General features: G+C 46.7%; 2 protein-coding genes across 3 annotated transcripts in view; both read right to left on the bottom strand.

The window, feature by feature from the left end:
* Positions 1-4,474: 4,474 nt before the first annotated feature.
* The window catches only part of LOC310742953 (uncharacterized protein), an 84,900-nt gene continuing 65,526 nt past the window's right edge, over positions 4,475-23,848 (bottom strand). For both annotated transcript variants that reach the window (XM_083572904.1, XM_083572903.1), the window contains exons 7-8: positions 5,616-6,638; positions 4,475-4,658 (exon numbers count right to left, since the gene is read on the bottom strand). In XM_083572904.1, coding sequence (XP_083429030.1) covers positions 6,538-6,638 — 101 coding nt within the window. In that variant the 3' untranslated portion in view covers positions 4,475-4,658; positions 5,616-6,537. The remainder of the gene's footprint in view (positions 4,659-5,615; positions 6,639-23,848) is intronic.
* The window catches only part of LOC310744070 (uncharacterized protein), a gene marked incomplete at its 3' end in the record, with an annotated part of 35,641 nt that continues 23,472 nt past the window's right edge, over positions 11,680-23,848 (bottom strand). The window contains exons 2-4 of the mRNA XM_083574813.1: positions 20,784-21,912; positions 15,338-15,423; positions 11,680-11,694 (exon numbers count right to left, since the gene is read on the bottom strand). Of these exons, the coding sequence (XP_083430939.1) occupies positions 11,680-11,694; positions 15,338-15,423; positions 20,784-21,762 (1,080 nt within the window). The 5' untranslated portion in view covers positions 21,763-21,912. The remainder of the gene's footprint in view (positions 11,695-15,337; positions 15,424-20,783; positions 21,913-23,848) is intronic.

Genomic DNA, 23,848 nt, shown 5'->3' on the forward strand with positions numbered 1-23,848 from the left:
AATTGAGGGGGGAGGAGAAGGTTCCCCCCTCCCCTCTTCCTTCTGGGATCAGGAGAGCGGGGGAGGGGCTGATCCCGGAGATCCAGCTGCAAAGTGGGTCCCGTCCCTCCTACAAGGTTTGCATTGCAACATGCTCCCCTCCCCCACCTCACGAGCTTAGATCCCTCCGTGTTTTAGGTCTTGGTGCTGTTCAAAGCAGGAACGGGGGGGGGCAGCTAAACGACTCCCCCCAAATCCCAACTCCCCACCCCAACCTCTGACTAAGGCCAGGACAATGACCGTGGACACAGGCCCCGTCCATGCACAACAGCCAAGAGGCTCAGAAAAGCAGCCGATACAATTGGAGCCAGAAGCGGATTCCAAAATCTGAGGGATCCCTTGGACAAGAAACAAGGAGACCAGCCAGGAAGAGCAGAGCAAAAGAGCAGCCAGTAGGTCTTGATTGAAGACTGTCGCCACAGGACTCCCACCTGCCACCAGGTGGAACAAGATGGAAGCTCCGAACAAAAGAAGACCTCAACTTTTATTAGCTGCTAATCCCCCATGCTACACCCCCAGGACTACATCATGACCACATCAATGACACATCACAAAGAGGAGGGGCTCAGGGAGAAGAAGAAGAGTTTGGATTTGGTATCCTGCTTTATCACTCCCCTTCAGGAGTCTCAAAGCGGCTAACATTCTCCTTTCCCTTCCTCCCCCCCAACAAACACTCTGTGAGGTGAGTGGGGCTGAGAGACCTCAGAGACGTGTGACTTCTCTGAAGGAGGAGGAGTTGTGGTGGTAACCTGAGGGTCTTCTCACCTGTCCGGTTCCTTCTTTCCCCTCCCCATGATTCCATTCCTGAGGACAAAGGGGAGTTCACTGTTTCCTGCCCCCGGAGGGAAGGGCTGGTCACTGTCCTGTGTTTCAGTCCGTACTGAAACCACTTCCATTTGCAGGTCCTTTGTGAGTGGAATGATCTTCTGTCCAGGACCATCAAGGTTGGCATGCCAACTGGGTAGGGTACGCTGCGGACAGGTTGGCTGCCTTGTGCCAAGTCTCCCCCCTTTGATAGTCCTTCGCTCATGGTGCAAAATAAAAGTGGAACGGTGCAGATCCGATGTACGGCTGATTTTCTATGAATTTATAACAGAAGCATTGCGTATGTCGTGTGAGATTTTGACCAGCTTCGGCCCATCTGAAGCTGATACAGGCTCGTCTTATCTTGAGCCCAAGCAGAGCGTCGTCACACAGCAGAAGGATAAGCAGGTAATGTGCCACATGCTGACTTTATTTACAAGCTATGCTGAGAGCATACAAACATGCAACCTGCTTCTGTGAGAGCAGAGAAGCAACTCTCTCGACACAAAGAAACCGAGAGAACAGTGAAAAACAGGAAACCAGTGTACGTCACATCCAGTCTCCCATTCACGTGGGAACCCAACAGTAACTCTGTACACAATTGTCTTGTGACTGCAGTTGCTGGAAATAGAACAGGGAAATAGAAACCAACAGGTTGTGTGTGAGTGTGAGTGTGTGTGTGTTGTGTTCGTACAAACTGAGTGATTGGGGGGGGGGGGTTTCCTGCCACATATGAATCCCAATCCCAAAGAAGGGCAGTGCCAAAGAATACTTAAGCAGTATGTGGACCGAGAACTCCCAGAAGATTTCGAAGGCTCAGAGGTACCAGAGACCAAATTGCAAACATGCGCTGGATTATGGAGACTACAGAACATCCTTTGACTGTGTTGGGCACAGCAAACTATGGCGAGTTCTTAAAGAAATGGGAGTGCCTGATCACCTCATCTGTCTCCTGAGAAATCTTTATGTGGAACAAGAAGGAGGACGGTATATTGTCTCCTTGCTTATTTAACGTAAATGCAGAATTCATCATGCGAAAGGCTGGGCTGGATGAATCCTGTAATAAAAAATGTAAGGTCTTTTATTCGAACCAATCCTGCCTCCGCATGATAGAATTGCAAATCTGGCAATGCAAAACCTCCTCTCTCCTTTTTATCTGTTAATAACGGGTGTTTAGTTCTCCGTTTCTTTCCACTCCATATAAATGTAGATATTTCCCTTTTCCATTCCTTAAAACAATTCATTTCTCCTAAAATGGGCATTGTTTGGAATAAGAAAATCATTTTGGGGAGGATTCATTACATGAATCCATGTGCTGGTTGCAGCAGGGGGGGGGGAGTCTCCCTGGAAGCTTCAGCAGCCGGCCTCCTCTGGGTCTCCTGGCCCCCTCCTCTCCTCCCTCTGAGCCTGAACTGCTCTCTGCCCCAGACTCTTCCCGCTCACCAAACCCTGTTTCCTCCTCAGCTTGCAAAATCTCCCCTTCCGGTCTGGTCCATTTTCTCCCTATTTCAGCTCATCCAACCACCAGTCCCCAGGATCTGAGCCTGCTTCCCTTGTGGGTCCCCCAGCTGGTGCCTCCCCCCCCCTCACCAGCCAGTCCTTGACAACAACAGCAGCCACAGCACTGTGGTCCTCTGGTAGGAAAACTCCTGAGAAGCATGATTGAAGCAAAACTTCTGGGACTATGGAAAAATACTATCTTCCTCAAACCCCAGAATGAGCAGGAGCTCTGGGGTTGCCCCAGGGGTTCATGAGTGAAGATGCCCCCCCCCGGAGATTTCCCTGGTACCTGCAGCTCCTCATTCCACCTCTTGAAATTAGGCTTGGCGGGAAATCTCCCATTCATTTACAGTATATTAAGATCCGATGTACGGCTGATTTTCTATGAATTTATAACAGAAGTGTTGCGTGTGTTGTGTGTGTGTGTCGGGTTTGTACAAACTGAATAATTGGGGGGGGGGGGTTCCTGCCACACATGAATCCCAATCCCAAAGAAGGGCAGTGCCAAAGAATGCTCCACCTACCGCACAATTGCACTCATTTCACACGCTAGCAAGGTTATGCTTAAAATGCTACAAGGCAGGCTTAAGCAGTATGTGGACCGAGAACTCCCAGAAGTGCAAGCTGGATTTCGAAGGCTCAGAGGTACCAGAGACCAAATTGCAAACATGCGCTGGATTTTGGAGAAAGCTAGAAAACATTTACCTCTGCTTCATTGACTATACAACAAACTTTGACTGTGTCAACCACAGCAAACTATATCAAGTTCTTAAAGAAATGGGAGTGCCTGATCACCTCATCTGTCTCCTGAGAAATCTCTTTGTGTACAAGAAGCTACAGTTAGAACTGGATATGGAACAACTGATTGGTTCAAAATTGGGAAAGGAGGACGCCAAGGCTGTATATTCTCTCCCTCCTTATTTAACGTAAATACAGAATTCATCATGCAAAAGGCTGGACTGGATGAATCATGTAATAAAAAAATTAAGGTCTTATATATATAATAAATGTTCATAAATGTACCAACAAAGAACATACATAGATATGTCGACCACATGTCTGGAGCAGCTCAGGAAGACCGTCCTGAAACCATTTTGACTCCCAATCTGACCAAATGTTTTCTCTGCAAGGAGGGAGGGGGTGAAGGAACCTTCCCATTGTCTCAGGAATTGGGTAATCACCATCTCAAAGGAATGGCCAGACTACCAGGAAAGGGAATCAGATAAGGCATTATCAGATAACCGGGCAGACAGGAAAAATGACAACATCCACATTTCTGTTGCAGACCGCCTTTTCTGTGATGCAGGTATGATGTTTGTGGGGGGTGGTCTGGGGTTACACCCCTTCTGTGATGTATGTGTGATGTATGGAGGGGTGGTCTTCAGCTCCAGGGCAGGGAGTTTAAAATGTCTATATAAGGGCAGGCACGCCTTCGTTTGGGATCCTCCTCAGGGGAGCACCCTGCTGCAGCAGATCAATAAAGATCAGGCTTACTAGCTGCTTTGCTTCTCAATAGTCTCTGGTTGGCCTCTGTTATTTCTCTGAAACACCCAACAACCCAGATTCTCATCCTTTGCTGTCTCTTTTGCTTACGGTCTTCACTCCCAGCCTTCCTGGCAAGAGGTAGCGAGGAGGGGGAGGGGAGAACGGGAGAATTGGGGTTCTGCAATTAGAGGGGCAATTAACTGCAAGGGGAGAACGCCAATCAAAGCTCTCATTCCCTGTCGGGGAACCTGAGATTTGAAACTTTCCCTTTTTCCCAAGGAAGATACCCCAATGCTCGTCCAAGTGGCCACTTTGGATAGCAAGGGACTTGGGCTCACTTTCCAATTTCTCTTTTTCTCGTAAATGCAGCTGCACCCACAGCACCAAGATCCGGGAGGAAGTGACTGGTGTGCGTCAGAGCGCAAGGGCGTTTACAGTTCCTTTCCGTTCTCTCTGGAGCAGCCGGATTTGGCACTGGGCTGCCAGGCGTCCAATGGAAAGGGACTCTCTTCCCTAGAGTGTAAGAGGCAGAAAAGGTTGCTGGGATCCCATGGTAAATAAAGGGAGGGAGAAGGACTTTGTAGCGTCCTTCGTAGAGAAGACGAACGACTGTCAGGTCAGGAAAGACCTGGGAAAAGGCTGGCGGGTTTTGGCTTTGGTTGAAAAATGGGATCCCCACATTCTAAGAGTTCTAACCGCCAGACTCAGAGGCATGTGCTGGTCGCAGCAGGGGGGGGGAGTCTCCATGGATGCTTCAGCAGCCGGCCTCCTCTGGGTCTCCTGGCCCCCTCCTCTCCTCCCTCTGAGCCTGAACTGCTCTCTGCCCCAGCCTCTTCCTGCTCCCCAAACCCTGTTTCCTCCTCAGCTTGCAACACTTCCCCTCCCATTCTGCTCCCCTTTCTCCCTCTTTCGGCTCATCACCATCCCACCACCAGGAAGGCAGCCCTCCTTCTGAAACACCAAGAGAGTAAACTGACAGTTCTCTGAATGGAGAGGAGCAGAAAGCGGAGTCCCCTCAAGATCAGTATTGGGACCTGTGGCTTTTCAACTTGTTCATAAATGATCTAGACTTAGGAGGGAGCAGGGAGGGGGCAAAGTTTGCTGATGGCAGCAAATTGTCCAGGGTTGTTCAAACAAAGAGAGATTGCAAGGAGCTCCAAAGGGCCTTCTCCATACAGGGTGAATGGGCAGAAAATACAGTTCATTATCAATAAGATTAAAGGGATGCATGTTGGGACAAAAAACCAAACACCTGTTAATATCATGTACAGGCTCATGGGGTCTGAAGTGGATTTCCCTGTGTGCTCTAGACCAGGGGAGAGGGGAGCTGGTTGCAGCAGGAGGGGGAATCTCTATGGATGCCTCAGCTGACGGCCTTCTCTGGGTCTCCCAATATTGGGATACTGCCAGGGAGATAAAGTCCATCTGAGCCCGCGAGCTCCTTGCCGGACGATCCATCGACCTCCCGTAGTCACGCAGTACCAGCAATTTAGCAACACAAAGCCTCAGGCTTTGTGCACACTCTAACAGCAGAATTCACACAGCAAAAGTTGCACAGCAGGACAGCATATTTTCAGTTTATTCAGCGTAGGTCAGAACAAAAGAAGACATGACCGTCTGCTCCGACTGCTCAGGCAAACAGCCGAAAACGAAAGGAACAGACAACATAAACATCCTGTGAGACAGGACATGCGCAGGCTGTTATACAAACACCCTGCTCCCTTTTAAGGTGGAACGGAAATATCCTAACACTCTCCTCCCTCTGAGTCTGAACTGCTCTCTGCCACAGACTCTTCCAGCTCACCAAACCCTGTTTCCTCCTCAGCTTGCAACATCTCCCCTTCCGGTCTGCTCCCCTTTCTCCCTCTTTCGGCTCATCCCCCCACCCGTCCCTGGGCTCTGAGCCTTCTGCCCTTGTGGGTCCCCCAACTGGTGCCTCCCCCCCCCTCACCAACCAGTCCATGACAACAACAACAGCCACAGCACTGTGGTCCTCTGGTAGGAAAACTCCTGAGTAGCATGATTGAATCAAAACTTCTGGGACTATGGAAAAATACTATCTTCCTCAAACCCCAGAATGAGCAGGAGTTCTGGGGTTGCCCCATGGGGTTCATGAGTGAAGATGAGCCCCCCAGGAGACTTCCCTGGTACCTGCAGGCCCTCCTTCCCCCTCTTGAAATTAGGCTTGGGGGAAAATCTCCCATTCAATTTCAGTATTCCAAGTTTTCTTCAGAACGTGCAGGGCAGGAGGCAGCGATGACATTCTGGTGAAGAAGCAGGGCTTGGAGATCATGCGGTGGGGGGGCGGGTGACAGAGTTTGGTGCAAAAACCAAAGGTACTTTCATCTAAAATTATACTCACTATTGTGAGATGTTGCCTTCATTATTTCATTATTATGCAGTTTTACATATAAACACCAGAACTTCACATATACCTCATGCTTTTAGGAATGATTTCCGGCTGAGTTTATTGATCAGAGTGGACTCTGAGAGGAAGACGTCCCACACTCCATACATCTAAATGGGTTCTCTCATGTGAGAGTCCCTTGATGTTCCTTAAATACTCCTTATAAATAAAGCACTTTTTGCAGTCTTTTCATATAAACTGCTTCTCCTCTTTGAGTTTGTGATGGTTTGAAGGACGTCAACTGTTAAAGTTCTTCCTGTCCATAAGTCTGTTGATTCTGAACTTCCACTAACAGTGAACCTCTATCTACTTTCCTGATATTTATATGGTTTGTCTTTTGTTTGAGTTTGTTGACATAAATCAAGGGTTCCACTCTGACTGAAGCTCCTTTTACAGTCCATACCTTTAAATGGTTTCTCCCGTCTGAGTCCGTTGATGTGTTCTAAGTTTTCCATTATCACTAAAGCTCTTTCCACACTCCATACATTTAAATTGTTTCTTACCGATGTGAGCATGTTGATGTCTTCTCAGGTTTCCACTATAACTGAAGCTCTTTCCCCATTTCATACATTTAAAAAGGTTTCTCCCCTGTGTGAGTCCGTTGATGTCTTCTAAGGTTTCCACTATTACTAAAGCTGTTTCCACACTTGATACATTTATATGGTTTCTCCCCTGTGTGAGTCCGTTGATGTTTTCTAAGGTGTGTACTCCGACTGAAGTCCTTGCCACACTCCATACATTTAAATGGTTTCTCCCCTGTGTGAGTCCGTTGATGTTCTCTAAGGCTTCCACTATCACTAAAGCTCCTTCCACACTCCATGCATTTAAATGGTTTCTCCCCTGTGTGAGTCCGTTGATGTTGTCTAAGGTGTGTTCTCCGACTGAAGTCCTTGCCACACTCCATACATTTAAATGGTTTCTCCCCTGTGTGAGTCCGTTGATGTTCTCTAAGGCTTCCACTATCACTAAAGCTCCTTCCACACTCCATGCATTTAAATGGTTTCTCCCTGTGTGAGTCCGTTGATGTGATCTAAGGCTTCCACTAACACTAAAGCTCTTTTCACACTCCATGCATTTAAATGGTTTCTCCCCTGTGTGAGTCCGTTGATGTATTCTAAGGGTTGCATTGAAATTGAAGCTCTTTCCACACTCCATACATTGATATGGTTTCTCCCCTGTGTGAGTCCGTTGATGTCTTCTAAGGCTTCCATTTTCACCAAAGCCCTTTCCACACTCCATACATTGATATGGTTTCTCCCCTGTGTGAGTCTGTTGATGTCTTCTAAGGCTTCCATTTTCACCAAAGCTCTTTCCACACTCCATGCATTTATATGGTTTCTCCCCTGTGTGAGTCCGTTGATGTCTTCTAAGGTTTCCACTATTATTAAAGCTCTTTCCACACTCCATGCATTTATATGGTTTCTCCCCTGTGTGAGTCTGTTGATGTGATCTAAGGTGTGAACTTTTACTGAAGTCCTTTCCACACTCCATGCATTTAAATGGTTTCTCCCCTGTGTGAGTCCGTTGATGTTCTCTAAGGCTTCCACTAACACTAAAGCTCTTTCCACACTCAGTGCATCTATATGGTTTCTCCCCTGTGTGAGTCCGTTCATGTTGTCTAAGGCTTCCACTATGACGAAAGCTCGTTCCACACTCCATGCATTTAAATGGATTCTCCCCTGTGTGAGTCCGTTGATGCATTTTGAGGTTTCCACTCTGACTGAAGACTTTTCCGCACTCCATGCATTCAAATGCTTTCTCCCCTGTGTGTGTTCGTTGATGTGTTTTGAGGTGTCCACTCTGAGTGAAGACTTTTCCACACTCCATACATTCATATGGTTTCACCCCTGTGTGATTCCGTTGATGTGATCTAAGGCTTGCACTGAAACTGAAGCACTTCCCACACTGCACACATTTGAATGGTTTCTCCCCTGTGTGAGTCCGTTGATGTTGTCTAAGGTGTCCACTCTGACTGAAGCTCTTTCCACACTCGATACATTTAAATGGTTTCTCCCCTGTGTGAGTCTGTTTGTGCAATTTAAGGTTTCCACTCTTACTGAAGTTCTTCCCACACTCCCTGCACGTAAAACGTTTTCTCTCTCTGTGAGTCCGCTGGTGTGTTCTAAGTTTTGCATTGAAAGAGAAGCTCTTTCCGCACTCCATACCTTTAAATGTATTCTTTCCTTCTTGTGTTCGTTGATGTGAACTATGTGTGCTCATTCAGTGAAGCATATTCCACATTTCACACATTTTAATGGCTATACCTAATGAAACAAAAGGTGCCCTGTCCCCTGCAATTCTGTCTTCTCCATCACCTTTTTCAGAGTGGGCAGAAAGGAAATCCTGCTTGGGTTTCAGGAAAGAGAGCATAGGGGGGAAAAGGACACATCAACCGCCATTAGCACCTTCTCCTATTTCAACATCTCCTACATTCTCCCGTGTCCTACCCATGTTCCCAATTTTTAGAAACTGAAAATGGTATGATGTCGAATGATAGTAATGCATCAGCAACCTTTCATAACACTAAATCATCTTTAATAACACAGCATGATCTTGGAATACCGTTGTCCTGTGGGACTGCATTTCAAATCAAGTGGTTGCCCCCATTTCCACCTCTAGATCTTCATTAATCACCTCCACAGTCCCACTGACCTCAGGAGGTCCATATGGACCATTTTGGGAGACCCAGGCCTTCATTTCTTCCAGGGACTGTGGTCTGGGTCAGTCAGAGAACTAGTGACAAGGCTTGGTGCTTGGGGTCAGCTGAATGGGTGCTCAGGGAAGCTCCTGTTCTTGGAGATGGACCTCTGTCTACGTGGCTCACATTGCATGGAGACAGCAGGAGAAGCAGAAGGAAAGCAGCTGGCAAATGGGAATCCCAGGCGGAAACACCCACCCCAATGCTTCTTTATAATGATGATGTGCTGCCTGATCCTGTGCTTGTCTTCTGACAGAGGACTATCCTAATCTGGCACTGAAAAGCAGGATATTCAGGGCAAGGAGATAACTGTACTTAATAGTACGTAGCCATATTGGTCTGACACAGTCGAAGTAAAAAATTAACAAAAATAGTCCAGTAGCAACTTAGGTTCTTGGGTGAAAAGTAATGACAAACCTAGACAGCATCTTAAAAAGCAGAGACATCACCTTGCTAACAAAGGTCTGTATAGTTCAAGCTCTGGTTTTCCCAGCAGTGATGTATGGAAGTGAGAGCTGGACCATAAAGAAGGCTGATTGCCAAAGAATTGATGCTTTTGAATTCTGGTGCTGGAGGAGACTCTTGAGAGTCCCATGGACTGCAAGAAGATCAAACCTCTCCATTCTGAAGGAAATCAGCCCTGAGTGCTCACTGGAAGGACAGATCCTGAAGCTGAGACTCTGATACTTTGGCCACCTCATGAGAAGAGAAGACTCCCTGGAAAAGACCCTGATGTTGGGAAAGATGGAGGGCACAAGGAGAAGGGGATGACAGAGGATGAGATGGTTGGACAGTGTTCTCGAAGCTACCAGCATGAGTTTGACCAAACTGCGGGAGGCAGTGGAAGACAGGAGGGCCTGGCGTGCTCTGGTCCAGGGGGTCACGAAGAGGCGGACACGACTAATCGACTAAAAAAACAACAACAGCAACAGCACCTTAGGGACCAAGTGCTTGCACACTTCATGTGCTTGCACACTTCTTCATATAGGGAAGGGTAGTGGGAGATGGTAGTAGGAGTACCTTTCTGAGAAAAACCCCACCCCACCCTCCCACGATATACAAGGGTCTGGTGACATCTGTGTCAGTGTATCTGAAGAAGTGTGCATGCACACCGAAGCTTATACCTAGAACAAAATTAGCTGGTCCCTAAGGTGCTACTGGACTATTTTTTAATTTTTTATTTCAAGTGCGTCAGAGCAACACGGCTACCTACCTGAATCTAGATGTCATGGGCTGTTGGGGAGCAGTAGTTCCTTTGGTGGGGGACATGTCCTGCACCTTCTGGGGTCATTTTTCCACCCTTGGTCCCCACCCTGCACTCAGCTCTCACCTGTGGCTTCCAGAAGCTGTCAGCATGCAACAGGGCTTCAAGCAACGGCTTCAACCGGCCGGCTAAACCAGGTGAGGAAAGCGGATGGGTCTCAAATCCTTGGGGGGCTGGGGAAGTCTGCTGGACCTGAAGTCAAGCCCTGGTGGATGGAGAGGAGGAGAACAACCGTGAATCCCACAGTCCAGAAGGCAGATTCTGCCCGTGCGGAAGAGGAACGTGAAGGGCAGGTGGGGCACGTCCACTTGGAGGCTTGTTATCTAGTCCCAGGGTTACTCTGACATTGAATTATATATAAATTACAGTATTGAAATGTGCCTGCTCCCACTTCATATTCTGCTATTACTCTACTCTGCTTGTCTGTTTCTTACTTGAGTGCTGTTTGGGCCCCTGCCTTGGCCCTGTGGACCTAAAGGAGCATCTTGACCCCCATCGTTCAGTCCAGACAGGGAGGTCCGCCTCCGAGGGTCTTCTGCTGGTTCCCTTGCTGTTAGAAGTGAAGTTCCAGGGAACCAGGCAGAGGGCCTCCTGCCCCATGGAATGCCCTCCCTTCAGAGGGCAAGGAAACAGGCAACCATCTGACATTTAGAAGACAGCTGTATCAGGAGGTTTGTAATGTTTGATGTTTTACTGTCTTTTATATGTACTGTACTATTGGGAAGGTAAACGGCATTTCCGTGCACTGTTCTGGTTCGCCAGAAGCAGCTCAATCATGCTGGCTCCCTCGTCCAATAAAGCGAAATGAGCGCCGTAACCCCAAAGTCGGCCACGACTGGACCTAAGGGTCAGGGGTCCCTATACCTTTACCTATATGTACTCTAAGCTGCCCAGAGTGGCTGGGGGAAAAGACGAATACTATAACTTCTACTGTGGTACCTCGTGTTACAGACGCTTCAGGTTACAGTCTCTGCTAACCCAGAAATAGTACCTTTTGTTAAGAACTTTGCTTCAGGATGAGAACAGAAATTGCACGGCGGCAGCAGGAGGCCCCATTAGCTAAAGTGGTGCTTCAGGTTAAGAACAGTTTCAGGTTAAGAACGGACCTGCAGAACAAATTCAGTTCTTAACCCGAGGTACCACTGTACTATTATTATTATCATGTGATTTTTTGTAGTTATTTTGGAATTTGTACTGCAATATCAGCTCACAAAATGTCATGGGTGGAGAAAATCACATGGTTGCTGTAAACTATAATCCCACCCACAAACTCTCATTTATATACAGTATGTAAATCTGGGGGGGGGGGTGTCATACATCTCACCTGTGCTAATACTGGCAGTCTTTGGCCTGCACAGGCACACCTGGTGTGTAGAGCCTCCAGCCACAGGCACTGTCTATCATGAAAATGGGTCCTTTGACTGGGAAGATTCATGCAATCACTGTCATCAGATGCTGAAGGATTGTATCTCAGCTTGTCAGTCACTCTGAATTTGCCTACCAAGAATAAAAGGAACAGAAATGCTTTTGAGGTGCAACTTCTGTATCGATCCTGAGAGCCATTCCATGGACTCTGCACCCCTGTTTCTGATGACAGGTGTACATTATCATCACCCTCAGTGAAAAAGACAATAAAGATGGAAGCCTGAGAGAGAGGAAAAGGTTTCTGGCTGCTTCCTGGGTGGGATTGCGGAAACCAAGAGCCGCTTCCGAGAAGGCCTCTCCCCTCCTCTCTTCCTCTCGGGATTTCCTCTCCTCTCCAGGGGACCAGTGGTTGGACTGGGCAGAATCGCTGCGTCTGGACAGGGCAGGGGCTTATGCGGTGGGAAGAGGATGGAGATTGCAGGAAGGAAGGGGTGGGGGGACAGGACCCCCACTTTCCAGGGATCCCTCTCTGGTCGCCTTGAAGGGGGGGGTCGATTGCTGGGCGGGAGGGAGAAGCCAAGGCGGCCCCTCCGGAGAGTCCCCGAGTAAGCCACGAGGGAGACGCCCCCCCAGACTATCTCCCCCCCCCCCAGTGCTGCCCTTCCCTGCCCCGGGAATGCTCCCCCCTACTTCCCCGACTCCCTTCCTCTTTCCCGGGGTCTCCCCTGCACCCAGAGGCCCCCTTGGCTCACCCCTCGCCATGCGCCCCCCCATCTCTCCGTCCCTATCGCCCCCCAAGACGAGCCGTGGAGGGACAGGGGGGGTCTCTATCCAGGCGCCTCCCGCACCCCTTAACCCTTTCTTGGCCCGCTTCTCCGCGCCCCAGGGAGTCCTCGTGGGTGGGCGCCCCATCTCCGCCCCTTGGCTGCAGGCGTGCCGGGATCCAGGCCCCACGGAAGGCGCTTTGGGGAGCTGGCGGGGTCTCTGGGTCCTTTTCTCCCCCTCCTACCCCCGCGACCCCTTTACCTCTTTGTCCTCGCTCCGATTCTCATTTCTTTCCTGCAACATCCACGTTGGGCGGGGATCCTCCTCTTCCCATCCTCCTCCCCTTTCCGAAAGCGCCCCCCCCCCTAGATCTACGGGATAGAGCAGCAATCCGGAGTGGACGCTTCACTTGCGGGAGAAGCAGGCAGGTTGGGAGGGGGGCTCCCCCCTCATTTCCGGAGCGAAGCCGGATTGGAGGAGGAGGAGCAGCAATGTATTGGGGGCGGGATCTGGGCTTGTGTGGGCGGGATGAGAGAAGGATGTGCCGGGAGGGGAGGGAAAGTGTTGAGCGGGTGGGGGGGGGAAAGGAGGAGAGGAAATCCCCCCCCGCACGGTCTTCCTTCTGGGATCAGAAGAGGGGGGAGGGGCTGATCCCGACAATCCAACAGCGAAGTCACAAAATGAGTTCTGCATGGAAATCAGATCAGACTCCGAGTTCGTGTTTGGGCAACGTTACAAGTCTGTCCGTCGGGATGCCTGGCGATTCCTGCTCCCTGCCTTTTCCTGGCCAGCCGGAGAGATCACTGGAAAGGGCGGATTTCTTGACTCCAGAATCCATCACCGCAGACCCCTTTCATTCAGGCATAGAGATCTGCTCTTTGGACCAGTCTGCTTGGATCATCAATGGATCATATGGATCATCAGTGGATCATATCTGGATCATCACTGATGGGGGGGGGCTCAGGAAGAATCTCCTGCCACGTGACTGGGGGCGTCTGGAGGCTGACGGGGGTCAGACAGGGCTGCTGTTTTGCTCTCCTTCCTATTTCAGCTCAGGTTTTCCTGGCAGAAGTTCTATTTCATCCAGAAATGGGTGGATTCATTGAGGAAACGGGGCTAAGCGAAAGCATCAGTTGCAAAGAGGCAAATGTGTCTACTTTGTAACCATCCAGGGAGTTGTGTTGCAAAGGCCATTTGCAGAAAGGTTTTGATAAGGAAAATTCTGGGTTGAGAGTCTACTCAACAGCTCAGCTCATCAGGGTCCAAGTCCCCTGCGGGTCCGTGCGGTCAGTCAAAGAAGGAAATTCCAGCAAAGCAATTTGGAGCAAAACAGCAGTCAGTAGACTGAGATTCTTTATTGTTGTGCAACAGGTTCAACAACAGCAAGTGATACCAGAGCAGGGGGCGACATTGACATTTAAAACTTTCCCACCATATCGGGGAATTGAGTTCTCACAGCATCATCAATATATCTTTTTGCAGGGCCTACAAGACGGAGCTGTTCTGCCTGGCCTTTCGCCAATGCACAGTCCGACCCCCCCTCTCCTTCTGTAATCTTCATAGAACCCTAACCCGATGGTTGCCATTAATTTGATTCTGAATTGATTCTAGAATGTATTTAAATTAATTGACTGTGCAATTTTCTGTACACTGGGCTATTTTTACCTGTTGTTAGCCGCTCTGAGCCCGGCTTTGGCCAGGGAGAGTGGGATACAAATAAATATTATTATTATTATTATTATTATTATTATTATTATTATTATTACAGTGGGATGAAGATCATATGAACTTAAGGCATTTGCAAACAACCTGGTAATAATGGTAGAAGCCCACTGGAAAGTATACCAACGGTGTTCAACAAGATTAATCAATTTGGCCAAGTCGCAGGTGTTAAATTGAATAAAAATTGAAATAAATCGTTGGTAAAAATATGAGACAACAGAAGAAAAATGAGTAGAGACAGATAGCAGAGCTGGGGATAGAAAAGATGGTGAATTTTTTTGGAGTGTGGCAGACAACAAAAAATATAAACATTTTAAAAGATCATTATTGGTAATGAAAAATTCTGGGGTGACAGACGACTCAACAGCCAAGCTCGTCGGGGTGCTGCTCCCCCACGGGTCCATGTGGTCAGTAAAAGAAGGAAGCTCCAACAAAACAGCGGTCAGTAGACCATGATCCTTATTGTTATGCAACAAGTCCCCACAGGAGTAAGAACCCCGAGTAAGGGGTGACCCCCCTCTTTTAAAACTTCCCTCTTTCCCCCAGAATACACTTGGAGCAGCATCACTGAGACATCATCACTACATCACTAGCATGTCACAAAGGGGGAGGGGTCTACAAGGGTGACACAAGTCCAACATTAGGTCTCTTTATCAGACACCTTCCCCAACACCTCTTAACTCCCCATCACCGGAAGAACAATAAAACTCTTGACATCTCCTTGCCCTCAGGACTGGTCTGGAGATGGGCTTTCAGAACACCTGACTTGCTCAGCTACCTCTGCGGATGTCTCTTGCTGCCCCCCTGGTCACTCCCTGGGTGGGGGGCCGTGTCTGTGCTCTTACGCTTGGGGGATTATGCCGGGATGCCCTGTTCCTGCTGCCTGTTAGAATTCCTGCTCCGTGATTGCAGTCATGGGATTGTTGTCTTTCACATGACGGTGTATGTTTTGACTCCACCAAGTGGGAAGTGACGGAGACAGGATGTTGGTGTTCCTGTGTTCCGTGAAGTGAGACTATTGTCCTTTGTTCTCTCTCTTTGCTGTCTGATGCTAGAGAGAGAGGGAGCCATGTTGCAGTGCTCCGTGTGTGTTTATATGTAAATAAAGTAGATTAGCCAAAATGCTGAGTTGCTGAGCTCTGTTACGCAAACTGCAAACACTCTGCAGATCCCTAAGTGTGCCGATGTCTGTTGGCATCAGTCGCTGTGAAGCTTTTGAAGCTCCCAAATGAATGACCAGGAGGGAGAGAACATGCCAGTCGGGCATGTGTCTCTACCAGGATCTTACTCGAGTGTAGGACGAGCGCTTGACACTGCCGATCTGATTTTCTGCTTCTTGGTTCACGGAGGGAGGTGGAGCCCAAATTCCCCTTTCTTTAAGGATCAAAATGGCATTGGAATGAGGAGAGTCAGTTAAAGTATGGATTTTCTACAAATTTATAAAGCTAGGTATCTTCCCTGAGCTGTCAAGTCAAAAGGATACATTCAGGCATAATATTTGCAACATTGTCATCATGGCTTTCCCAGTAGCCAAGGCCATGTTAAAAACTAGGCTGTGGGACATAGATCTCCAGGAACTAATCTCAGCTGCGGAAAAAACATGGTCCCCTCTTTATTTTCGACTCTCTAGGGTGCAGGAATTTAACCTTAATTATTTACAATTTTTGTTTAACCCGCAAGAAAAAAGGGCTTTTTCTCTGCCTAGGTTCAAGTCTAATCCTTCTAACCTCCTTTGGGGCAGGTTTGTGGGTTTGGCAGAAGGAGATAGGATCTGCCCATGCGATGCCCACCTGGTGGAAACTCTAGCTCACATGGCCCTTAAATGTAAAATCTATGATGATCTCCGCCAACAATTTTTAGACCACCTATGCATTCCAACCTGGAAACCAGAGAAGGAGGTTGTACGCTTCTTATTCCAGGGGAGAGACCAGGAGCTCCCCAAGACAGTAGCTAAGTTCCTCTATTTGATTTTTTGTCACCGAAGTAGGCTACAGGATCCTGCCCTTGCTGGAGAGATGAAATAGATTGCTTGCCTCTTCTTCCCTTTGGCAAATGACTGTACTGTTGAAATGGCGACGAGATCGCACTGGCCTACTTATTCTGAATGTTTGTAAGTGATGCCAATAAAGGTTTGATGATTTGTAACATTGCAACAACTTTAAAGATGTGGGTCCCACTTGTCATTTCCATAACAGTGCAAAAAACCACAGTCACATGCAGACGCACCGTCTTGCATGCTTGAGTAGAGCAACTCCAGGCCATGAGCCAAGTAGCAGCAGAGTAGGGGCCACGTGCAGAGCAAGTCCCACACTGAGGTCAAAAACACACACAGAGGCAGCAGGACTTCTTCAGTAATAGTTTACTGAGCTTTCAAAGCATACAGTTCTCACTGGGTCCCCAGTGAGGCACAAAACTTTGCTCATGAGAGCGAATCAGTTTCAGCCGTAAAAAAATACAGCACACAGGATACCTAAGTCAGGCAGACACACCGGCAGAAGGGAGCAAGGGAGGAAAGAGGCAGGAAGGCCACAGGGCAATGTGTTTTGTCAGGGAATGGTCTGAAGCTGAATATTCTCCTTTTCCCCACTCCTCCTCCTTTTTTTAATCTCAAACCCAAAAAGAAACAAAGTACAAGCATCAAATTCAAAATCCATATTCGTATTTTAACATAAGCTTATTACATAGGTAAAGGAAAAGGGACCCCTGACCATTAGGTCCAGCTGTGGATGACTCTGGGGTTGCGGCGCTCATCTCACTTTATTGGCCGAGGGAGCCGGCGTATAGCTTCCGGGTCATGTGGCCAGCATGACTAAGCCGCTTCTGGCGAACCAGAGCAGCGCACGGAAACGCCGTTTACCTTCCCGCCAGAGCAGTACCTATTTATCTGCTTGCACTTTGACGTGCTTTCGAACTGCTAGGTGGGCAGGAGCAGGGACCGAGAAACGGGAGCTCACCCCGTTGCGGGGATTCGAACCGCCGACCTTCTGATCGGCAAGTCCTACGCTCTGTGGTTTAACCCACAGCGCCACCCGCGTCCCTAAACCTATTACATAGATTACCTAAATTAAAATATACACAATCACTCTAGGCTTCCTTTTGCTATATGTAAATGAAACACAATTAAAAAAATTATATTATAAATAATATTATAGATTCCCACAGGCCCCCCCACTCTCCTTCACCCATGTGTGATCTCAGTATTTTACTTCTTCCATCTTGTTGTGTTGTTATAGTTTAATAATTATTCAATTAATTCTATTGCTCTTTTCTTGCTTACCCCTGCATGTTTTACCCATTATCTATTCCTATTTCAATTCCGGAACAATGTTTTTCCATGTATTCCTTCACACCATCCCACTCCTTGATTATTCTCTGATTTGAGTGGCCTCTAACAAGTGCCGTCAATTTTCCCATTTCTACAAACTCGCAGTTTGTTTTGCCATTCTAATAATGATGAGTTTTCTCCCCCTTCCAATTCTTTGCGATCAGTATTCTGGCCACTGCAGTTGCCTAAAGGAATACATTTTTCTTCTCTCTGGGGATGTCATTAGATATTAGGCCTAACGAAAAGCCTCTGGTAAACGAAATCTTAAATCATTTTCTCCATTTCTCAAAGCAATCAACTTTGCCTATTATCGTTAGCATTTGAAAAAGAAACATTAACTTTGGCAGGATATTCATTTTAATCACTGAAATTCACCTCCTTATTGATAACTTTAACCTTTACCAAATCTCTAATTGATTTTTAACTTCTTTCCAGGTCTTATTATAATTATCTTCAAACAAATTGATATTTTTCATTGCTCCAAATTCTTTTTGCTCTGTTCGTCCATATTCTTAACCACCACCTTAGTTTTTTCTTTCTTTATCCTAAATCCTGCCACCTTGCCAAATTCCTCCATCTTTCTCAGCAACTTGCTTATACTTCCTGTTGGTTCTTCTACTATTACAATCATATCATCGGCAAATGCTCTTATTCTATATTCGACTCTTCCTAGTGTTATACCTCTAATCTCCTCCTCTGACCTGATAACTTGATTTAGTACCTCCAATATTAAAATAAATAACAAGGGAGATAGGGGACACCCTTGTCTTGTCCCCCTTTCTATTTTAAAGTATTCAGTCATCTCCCCATTCATTATTAAATTTACCTTTTGGTCTTGATAAATTGCTCTTAATCCAGTTGATATCCTTGTTCCCAATTCCATCTTTTCAATTATCTTCTCCACAAACCTCCAGGATACCTTATCAAAGGCTTTCTCAGCACCCACAAAAACAGATGCAGCCTTCTTCCCTGGGTTCCAGTCAAGATATTCAATAGCATCAATCACAAGTCTCACATTATTGCTCATCTTCCTTCCCGGTAAGAATCCTGTCTGATCTTGGCTAATGACTTCGTTCAACACTGTTTTTAATCTCTGGGCCAATATGTCCGCATATATCTTGTAGTCATTATTAAGTAAAGATATTGGTCTATCATTATTTATATTCTCTTTGTTCTTGTCTTGTTTAGGGTTTACTGTTATATGTGCTAATTGCCATGACTCCGGGATTCTTCCTTCCGCCATTATTTTATTTATGAGTACTTTCAGCGGAGTAGCCACTACTTCCTCCATTTTTTTAAAATGCAAGGCAGTAAGGGCATCCGGGCCCAGCAACTTCCGCAACTTCGCTTTGGAAATAGCCTCCTGTACTTCCATCATAGAAACTGGGGCATTTAGGTATGCATTTTTTTCTATTCCCACTCTGGGTAAGTCTTTCCCCTGCAGATAATTTTTTATATCTTCTTCTGTTTCCTTGCCTATATTACATAAATTTTTGAAGTGGTTGATAAAACACTTATTTCTTCTCGTTTTCTCGCCGTCTTTGATTTTATCTATTAATCTCTCTGTCTCTTCTTCAGTTGCCATGGCAGTATTTTGCTGGGCCTATTTGCAAATTCAAAGGATCTCTGTTTCATCCATCTTATGTTATTTTGGATTTCAATGCTTAACAACTACGAGAATTGTGTTTGTAATAACTTGATTTTTGGTGCTACCTTTTTATTTTTTGGTTCCTTCACTAGTATTTTTTCATTGCTCGCTATTTCTTCTCTTAACTGCTCTAAGTTCCTCTCATAAGCTCTCTTTTCCCCTGCATTTTGCTGGATATAGAAGCCTCTAAGAAATGCTTTACTGGCATCCCAAATTATTCTTATATCAGTGTCTTGTGATTTATTGATTTCAAAGAATTATTTCAACAATTCTTGTGCTTTAATCACCAGATTTTCATCGTTTAATAAATTCTCATTTAATCGCCATCTTTTTTTACCCTTTTGTTTATTTTCTAATTCTAATATCACTGGATTATGATCTGTTATTGTATTTGGGTGAATCTCTGTTTTTTTAAATTTCTATTATTAAATTATTTGAGATCTAGATTGCATAAATTCTCCCTGACGATTGTTAGGCTTCTGAAAAGAGTGTGAACTGTTTCTCCAGTCGATTTTTGTCTCTCCATGCATCCCTTAGGTTTAAGCTGTCCACCATTTGAAAAAATGTATGTGGTGGTCTCCCTTTTCTAGATATTCTGCCCCTTTCTGTCCTGTCCATTTCTAATGAAGGGACTCCATTGAGGTCCCTCACCTTAAGGGGGGAATCCATTCTCAGGCCGATCATCTTTCCTCAGAAGAGGAGCTGGAGGGGGGAAAGACATCCCCTTCGTTTCCAGTGGTCTCAGAAGGAGGGAGAGACACAGTCACGGAGCAGATTAGAGGGGAATTACCCAGCTACGAGAAAATGACAAGAGAAACAGACTCAGCTGGCCCTGAATCAGGAAGACAGATTTCCTCTGAGTTCATTGCCGTGAAGAAGAGTGAACTCTGAGAGGAACACGTCCCTCACTCCATACATATAAATGGGTTCTCCCCTTTGAAGGTCCCTTCATGTTTCTTAAACATTACATTATAGCTAAAGCACTTTCTGCAATCCTTCCATTTAAAGTTATTGATAGTATGTAGGGTGTCAACTGGTAAAGTTCTTCCTGGCCACGAGTCTGTTGATGTAGGACTTCCACAAGGACTGAGCCTCAATATACTTTCCTGACGTTTATGTGGTTTGTCTTTTGTGTGAGTTTGTTGATGTATATCAAGGGTTCCACTCCGACTGAAGCTCCTTCCACATGCCATACATTTAAATGGTTTCTTCCCTGTGTGTCTGCTGATGTTTTCTAAGATTTCCACTTTGACTGAAGCTTTTTCCGCACTTCATGCATTTAAACGGTTTCTCCCCTGTGTGAGTCCGCTGGTGTAATTTAAGGTCTCCATTCTGACTGAAGCTCTTTCTGCACTCAATGCATTTAAATGGTTTCCCCCCTGTGTGAGTCCGTTGATGTCTTCTAAGCATTGCATTGAAACTGAAGCACTTCCCACACTCCACACATTTATATGGTTTCTCCCCTGTGTGAGTCCGTTGATGTATATTGAGGTGTCCACTCTGACTGAAGCTCTTTCCACACTCCATACATTTATATGGTTTCTCTCCTGTGTGTGTCCATTGATGTGTTTTAAGGTCTCCATTCTGACTGAAGCTCTTTCTGCACTCAATACATTTAAATGGTTTCCCCCCTGCCTGTGTGAGTCAATTGATGTCTTCTATGGCCTGAATCGTAACTGAAGCTCTTTCCGCATTCCAAGCATTTAAATGGTTTCTCCCCTGTGTGAGTCCGTTGATGTATTCTAAGGTATCCATTTCGACTGAAGCTCTTTCCACACTCAATGCATTTAAATGGTTTTCCCCCTGTGTGAGTCTGTTGATGTGATCTAAGGGCTCCATTTTCACTAAAGCTCTTTCCGCACTCCATGCATCCATATGGTTTCTCCTCTGTGTGTGTCTGTTGATGTGATCTAAGTCCTGCATCGTAACTGAAGCTTCTTCCACATTCCATACATTTATATGGTTTCTCCCCTGTGTGAATCCGTTGATGTTTTTTAAGGTCTCCATTCTGACTGAAGCTCTTTCCGCACTCAATACATTTAAATGGTTTCTCCCCTGTGTGAGTCCGTTGATGTCTTCTAAGGGCTCCATTTTCACTAAAGCTCTTTCCGCACTCCATGCATTGAAATGGTTTCTCCCCTGTGTGAGTCCGTTGATGCATATTGCGGTGCCCACTCTGACTGAAGCTCTTGCCACACTCCATACATTTATATGGTTTTTCACCAGTGTGAGTTCGCTGGTGTAATTTAAGTTCTCCATTCCGACTGAAGCTCTTCCCACACTCCCTGCATTCATATGGTTTCTCCCCTGTGTGAGTCTGATGATGTTTATTGAGGTGCCCACTCTTACTGAAGCTCTTTCCACACTCCATACATTTATATGGTTTTTCACCCGTGTGAGTCCGTTGATGTGAACTTAAGTGTCCACTCTTACTAAAGCTCTTTCCGCACTCCCTGCATTTAAAAGGTTTTTCACCCGTGTGAATCCGTAGATGTGCACTTAAGTGTCCACTCTGACGGAAGCTTTTCCCGCACTCCATGCATTTAAATGGTTTTTCCCCTGTGTGAGTCCGCTGGTGTATATTGAGGAGTCCTCTTAGACTAAAGTTCTTCCCACACTCCCTGCATTGGAATCCTTTCTTGTCCATGTGAGTCCGCTGATGCGTTCTAAGTTTTCTACTATCAGTGAAACTTTTCCCACTCTCCATACCTTTAAATGTTTTCTCCCCTCTTGGAGTCATTGATGTGAGCTATGTGTGCTCATTCAATGAAGCATATCCCACATTTCACACATTTTAATTTCTATTCCTAATGAAATGAAAGGTGCCCCATCCCCTGGAATTCTGAATGTCTTCTCCATCACCTTCCTCAGAGTGGGAGGAAAGGAAATCCTGTTTGGGTTACAAGAAAGAGAACAAAGGGAAAGAGAACACATCAAGCGCCATTAGCTTCAACATCTCCTACATTCTCCCATGTCCTACCCATGTTCCCAATTTTTTGGAAATGAAAAAGCAATGTCATCAAATGATAGTAATGCATCACCACCTTTCATAATCCTCAATCACCGTTAATAAAGCAGCATGATCTCGGAATACAGCCTTTTCAAATCCATTGTTTCCTCACAGAAAAGGCAGCTGCTCTCTGTCCGTGAACAGGCCCTCTCTTTCTCCGCTCCATCGTTCCTTTGGACATTCCCCATCCTCTGCATCATAATCCTCCATCCACCTCTAGATGTTTATGAATCACCTGCACAGTCCCATTGGCCACAGGAGGTCCAAGTGGACTATTATGTGAGACCCAGGTCTACATCTTCTCCAGGGACTGTGGTCTGGGTCAGTCAGAGAATTAGTGACAAGGCTTGGTGCTTGGGGTCAGCTGAATGGGTGCTCAGGGAAGCTCCTGTTCTTGGAGATGGACCTCCCTCTACATGCCTCACATTGCATTGAGAGAGCAGGAGAAGCAGAAGGAAAGAAGATGGCAAATGGGAATCCCAATGGTTCTTTATAATGATGATGTGCTGCCTGATCTCAAGCCCCTCTTCTGACACAAGACTACCCTAATCTGGCACTGACAAAGCTGGATATTCAAGGCAAAGGGATAACTGTACTTATCCCTTCATCCTTGAATATGTAGTGTTGATTCATTGATGGCCTGATGTGATATTTCCAGAGACGTGAATTTATTCCTTATCTGTCTCAAATATCTGGGTACCTTTGGTGGGGGTCATGTCATGCACCTTATGTGGTAATTTATCCATCATTGGTCCCCACCCTGCACTCAGCTCTCACCTGTGGCTTCCAGAAGATGTCAGCATGCAACAGGGGCCACAATCCCAGGAATCGCTTCAACTGACCGGCAAAACCAGGCGAGGATAGTTGATGGGTCTCAAATCCTTGGTGGGTTGGGGATTTCTGCTGCAGGTGAAGGCAGACCCTGGTGGATGGAGAGGAGTAGAACAGTGAATCCCACAATCCAGATTCTGCCCATGCTGCAGAGAAAAGTGAAGGGCCGATGGGATCGTCAACCGGGGAAGGAATCCCATCGAGAAGGAAAACTCTGCTCCTAAACTTTCACTGCCTCTTGAGCTATGTTCAGGGGAAGAAAAGGCTATGGAGGAAAACCTACACAAATCCAGAGTGGAGTCTCTAAGATGGTTGGATGGTGTCCTGCACACCTTCTTCATTCAACTCCTGCAGCCAAGCTGGTGCCAAACATACTGCTCTGCTTTCCTTGGGACCATATCAGCCAGGCTGAGAAGGGGGTCTTGTTGTATAGACAGCCCAGGACCCCCAAACACACTGCCTATGCTTGCAGTGCTGCTAACACAGTGGTTTCAAGCGCAGAAACGAGCTCAAACCTGTTTATCAAAGTCTCTCCGATGTGGAACAAGGAAAGCAGAAGTGCTGTTTACATCATACGTCCCTGTAAAAGTATTTGAAAAGACAAAGTATCCGGTGGCCCCTTGAAAGCTAAAGAAAGTATTGTGGCGGAAGCTTTTGGGGGTGCAGGACCAGGAAAGCTCCTGCCACCCTGATCCTTCCAATGGGGACTCAGGCCTCATCATGGGACTTGAACTGCCCTGGCTGATTATCTCCAATGGGATAGATATTGAGAGGAAAGCTCTTTCCTGGTTCTGCTGGATCTCTTAGCGGCTTTGGAGACCTTTGGCCATGGTGTCCTTCTGGACCCTCTAGGGGAGCTGGGGGCCCTGTTATGCAGTGGTTCCCCTCCTTCCTCCTGGGCCATGTCCAGAGAGTGGTGTTCAGACCCCTGGATGCTTACTTGTGGGGTGCCCCAGGGCTCCATCCTCTCCCCTATGCTTTTTAC

Source organism: Podarcis filfolensis (genome assembly GCF_964270895.1).
Source record: "Podarcis filfolensis genome assembly, chromosome: 10".
Classification (NCBI taxonomy): domain Eukaryota; kingdom Metazoa; phylum Chordata; class Lepidosauria; order Squamata; family Lacertidae; genus Podarcis; species Podarcis filfolensis.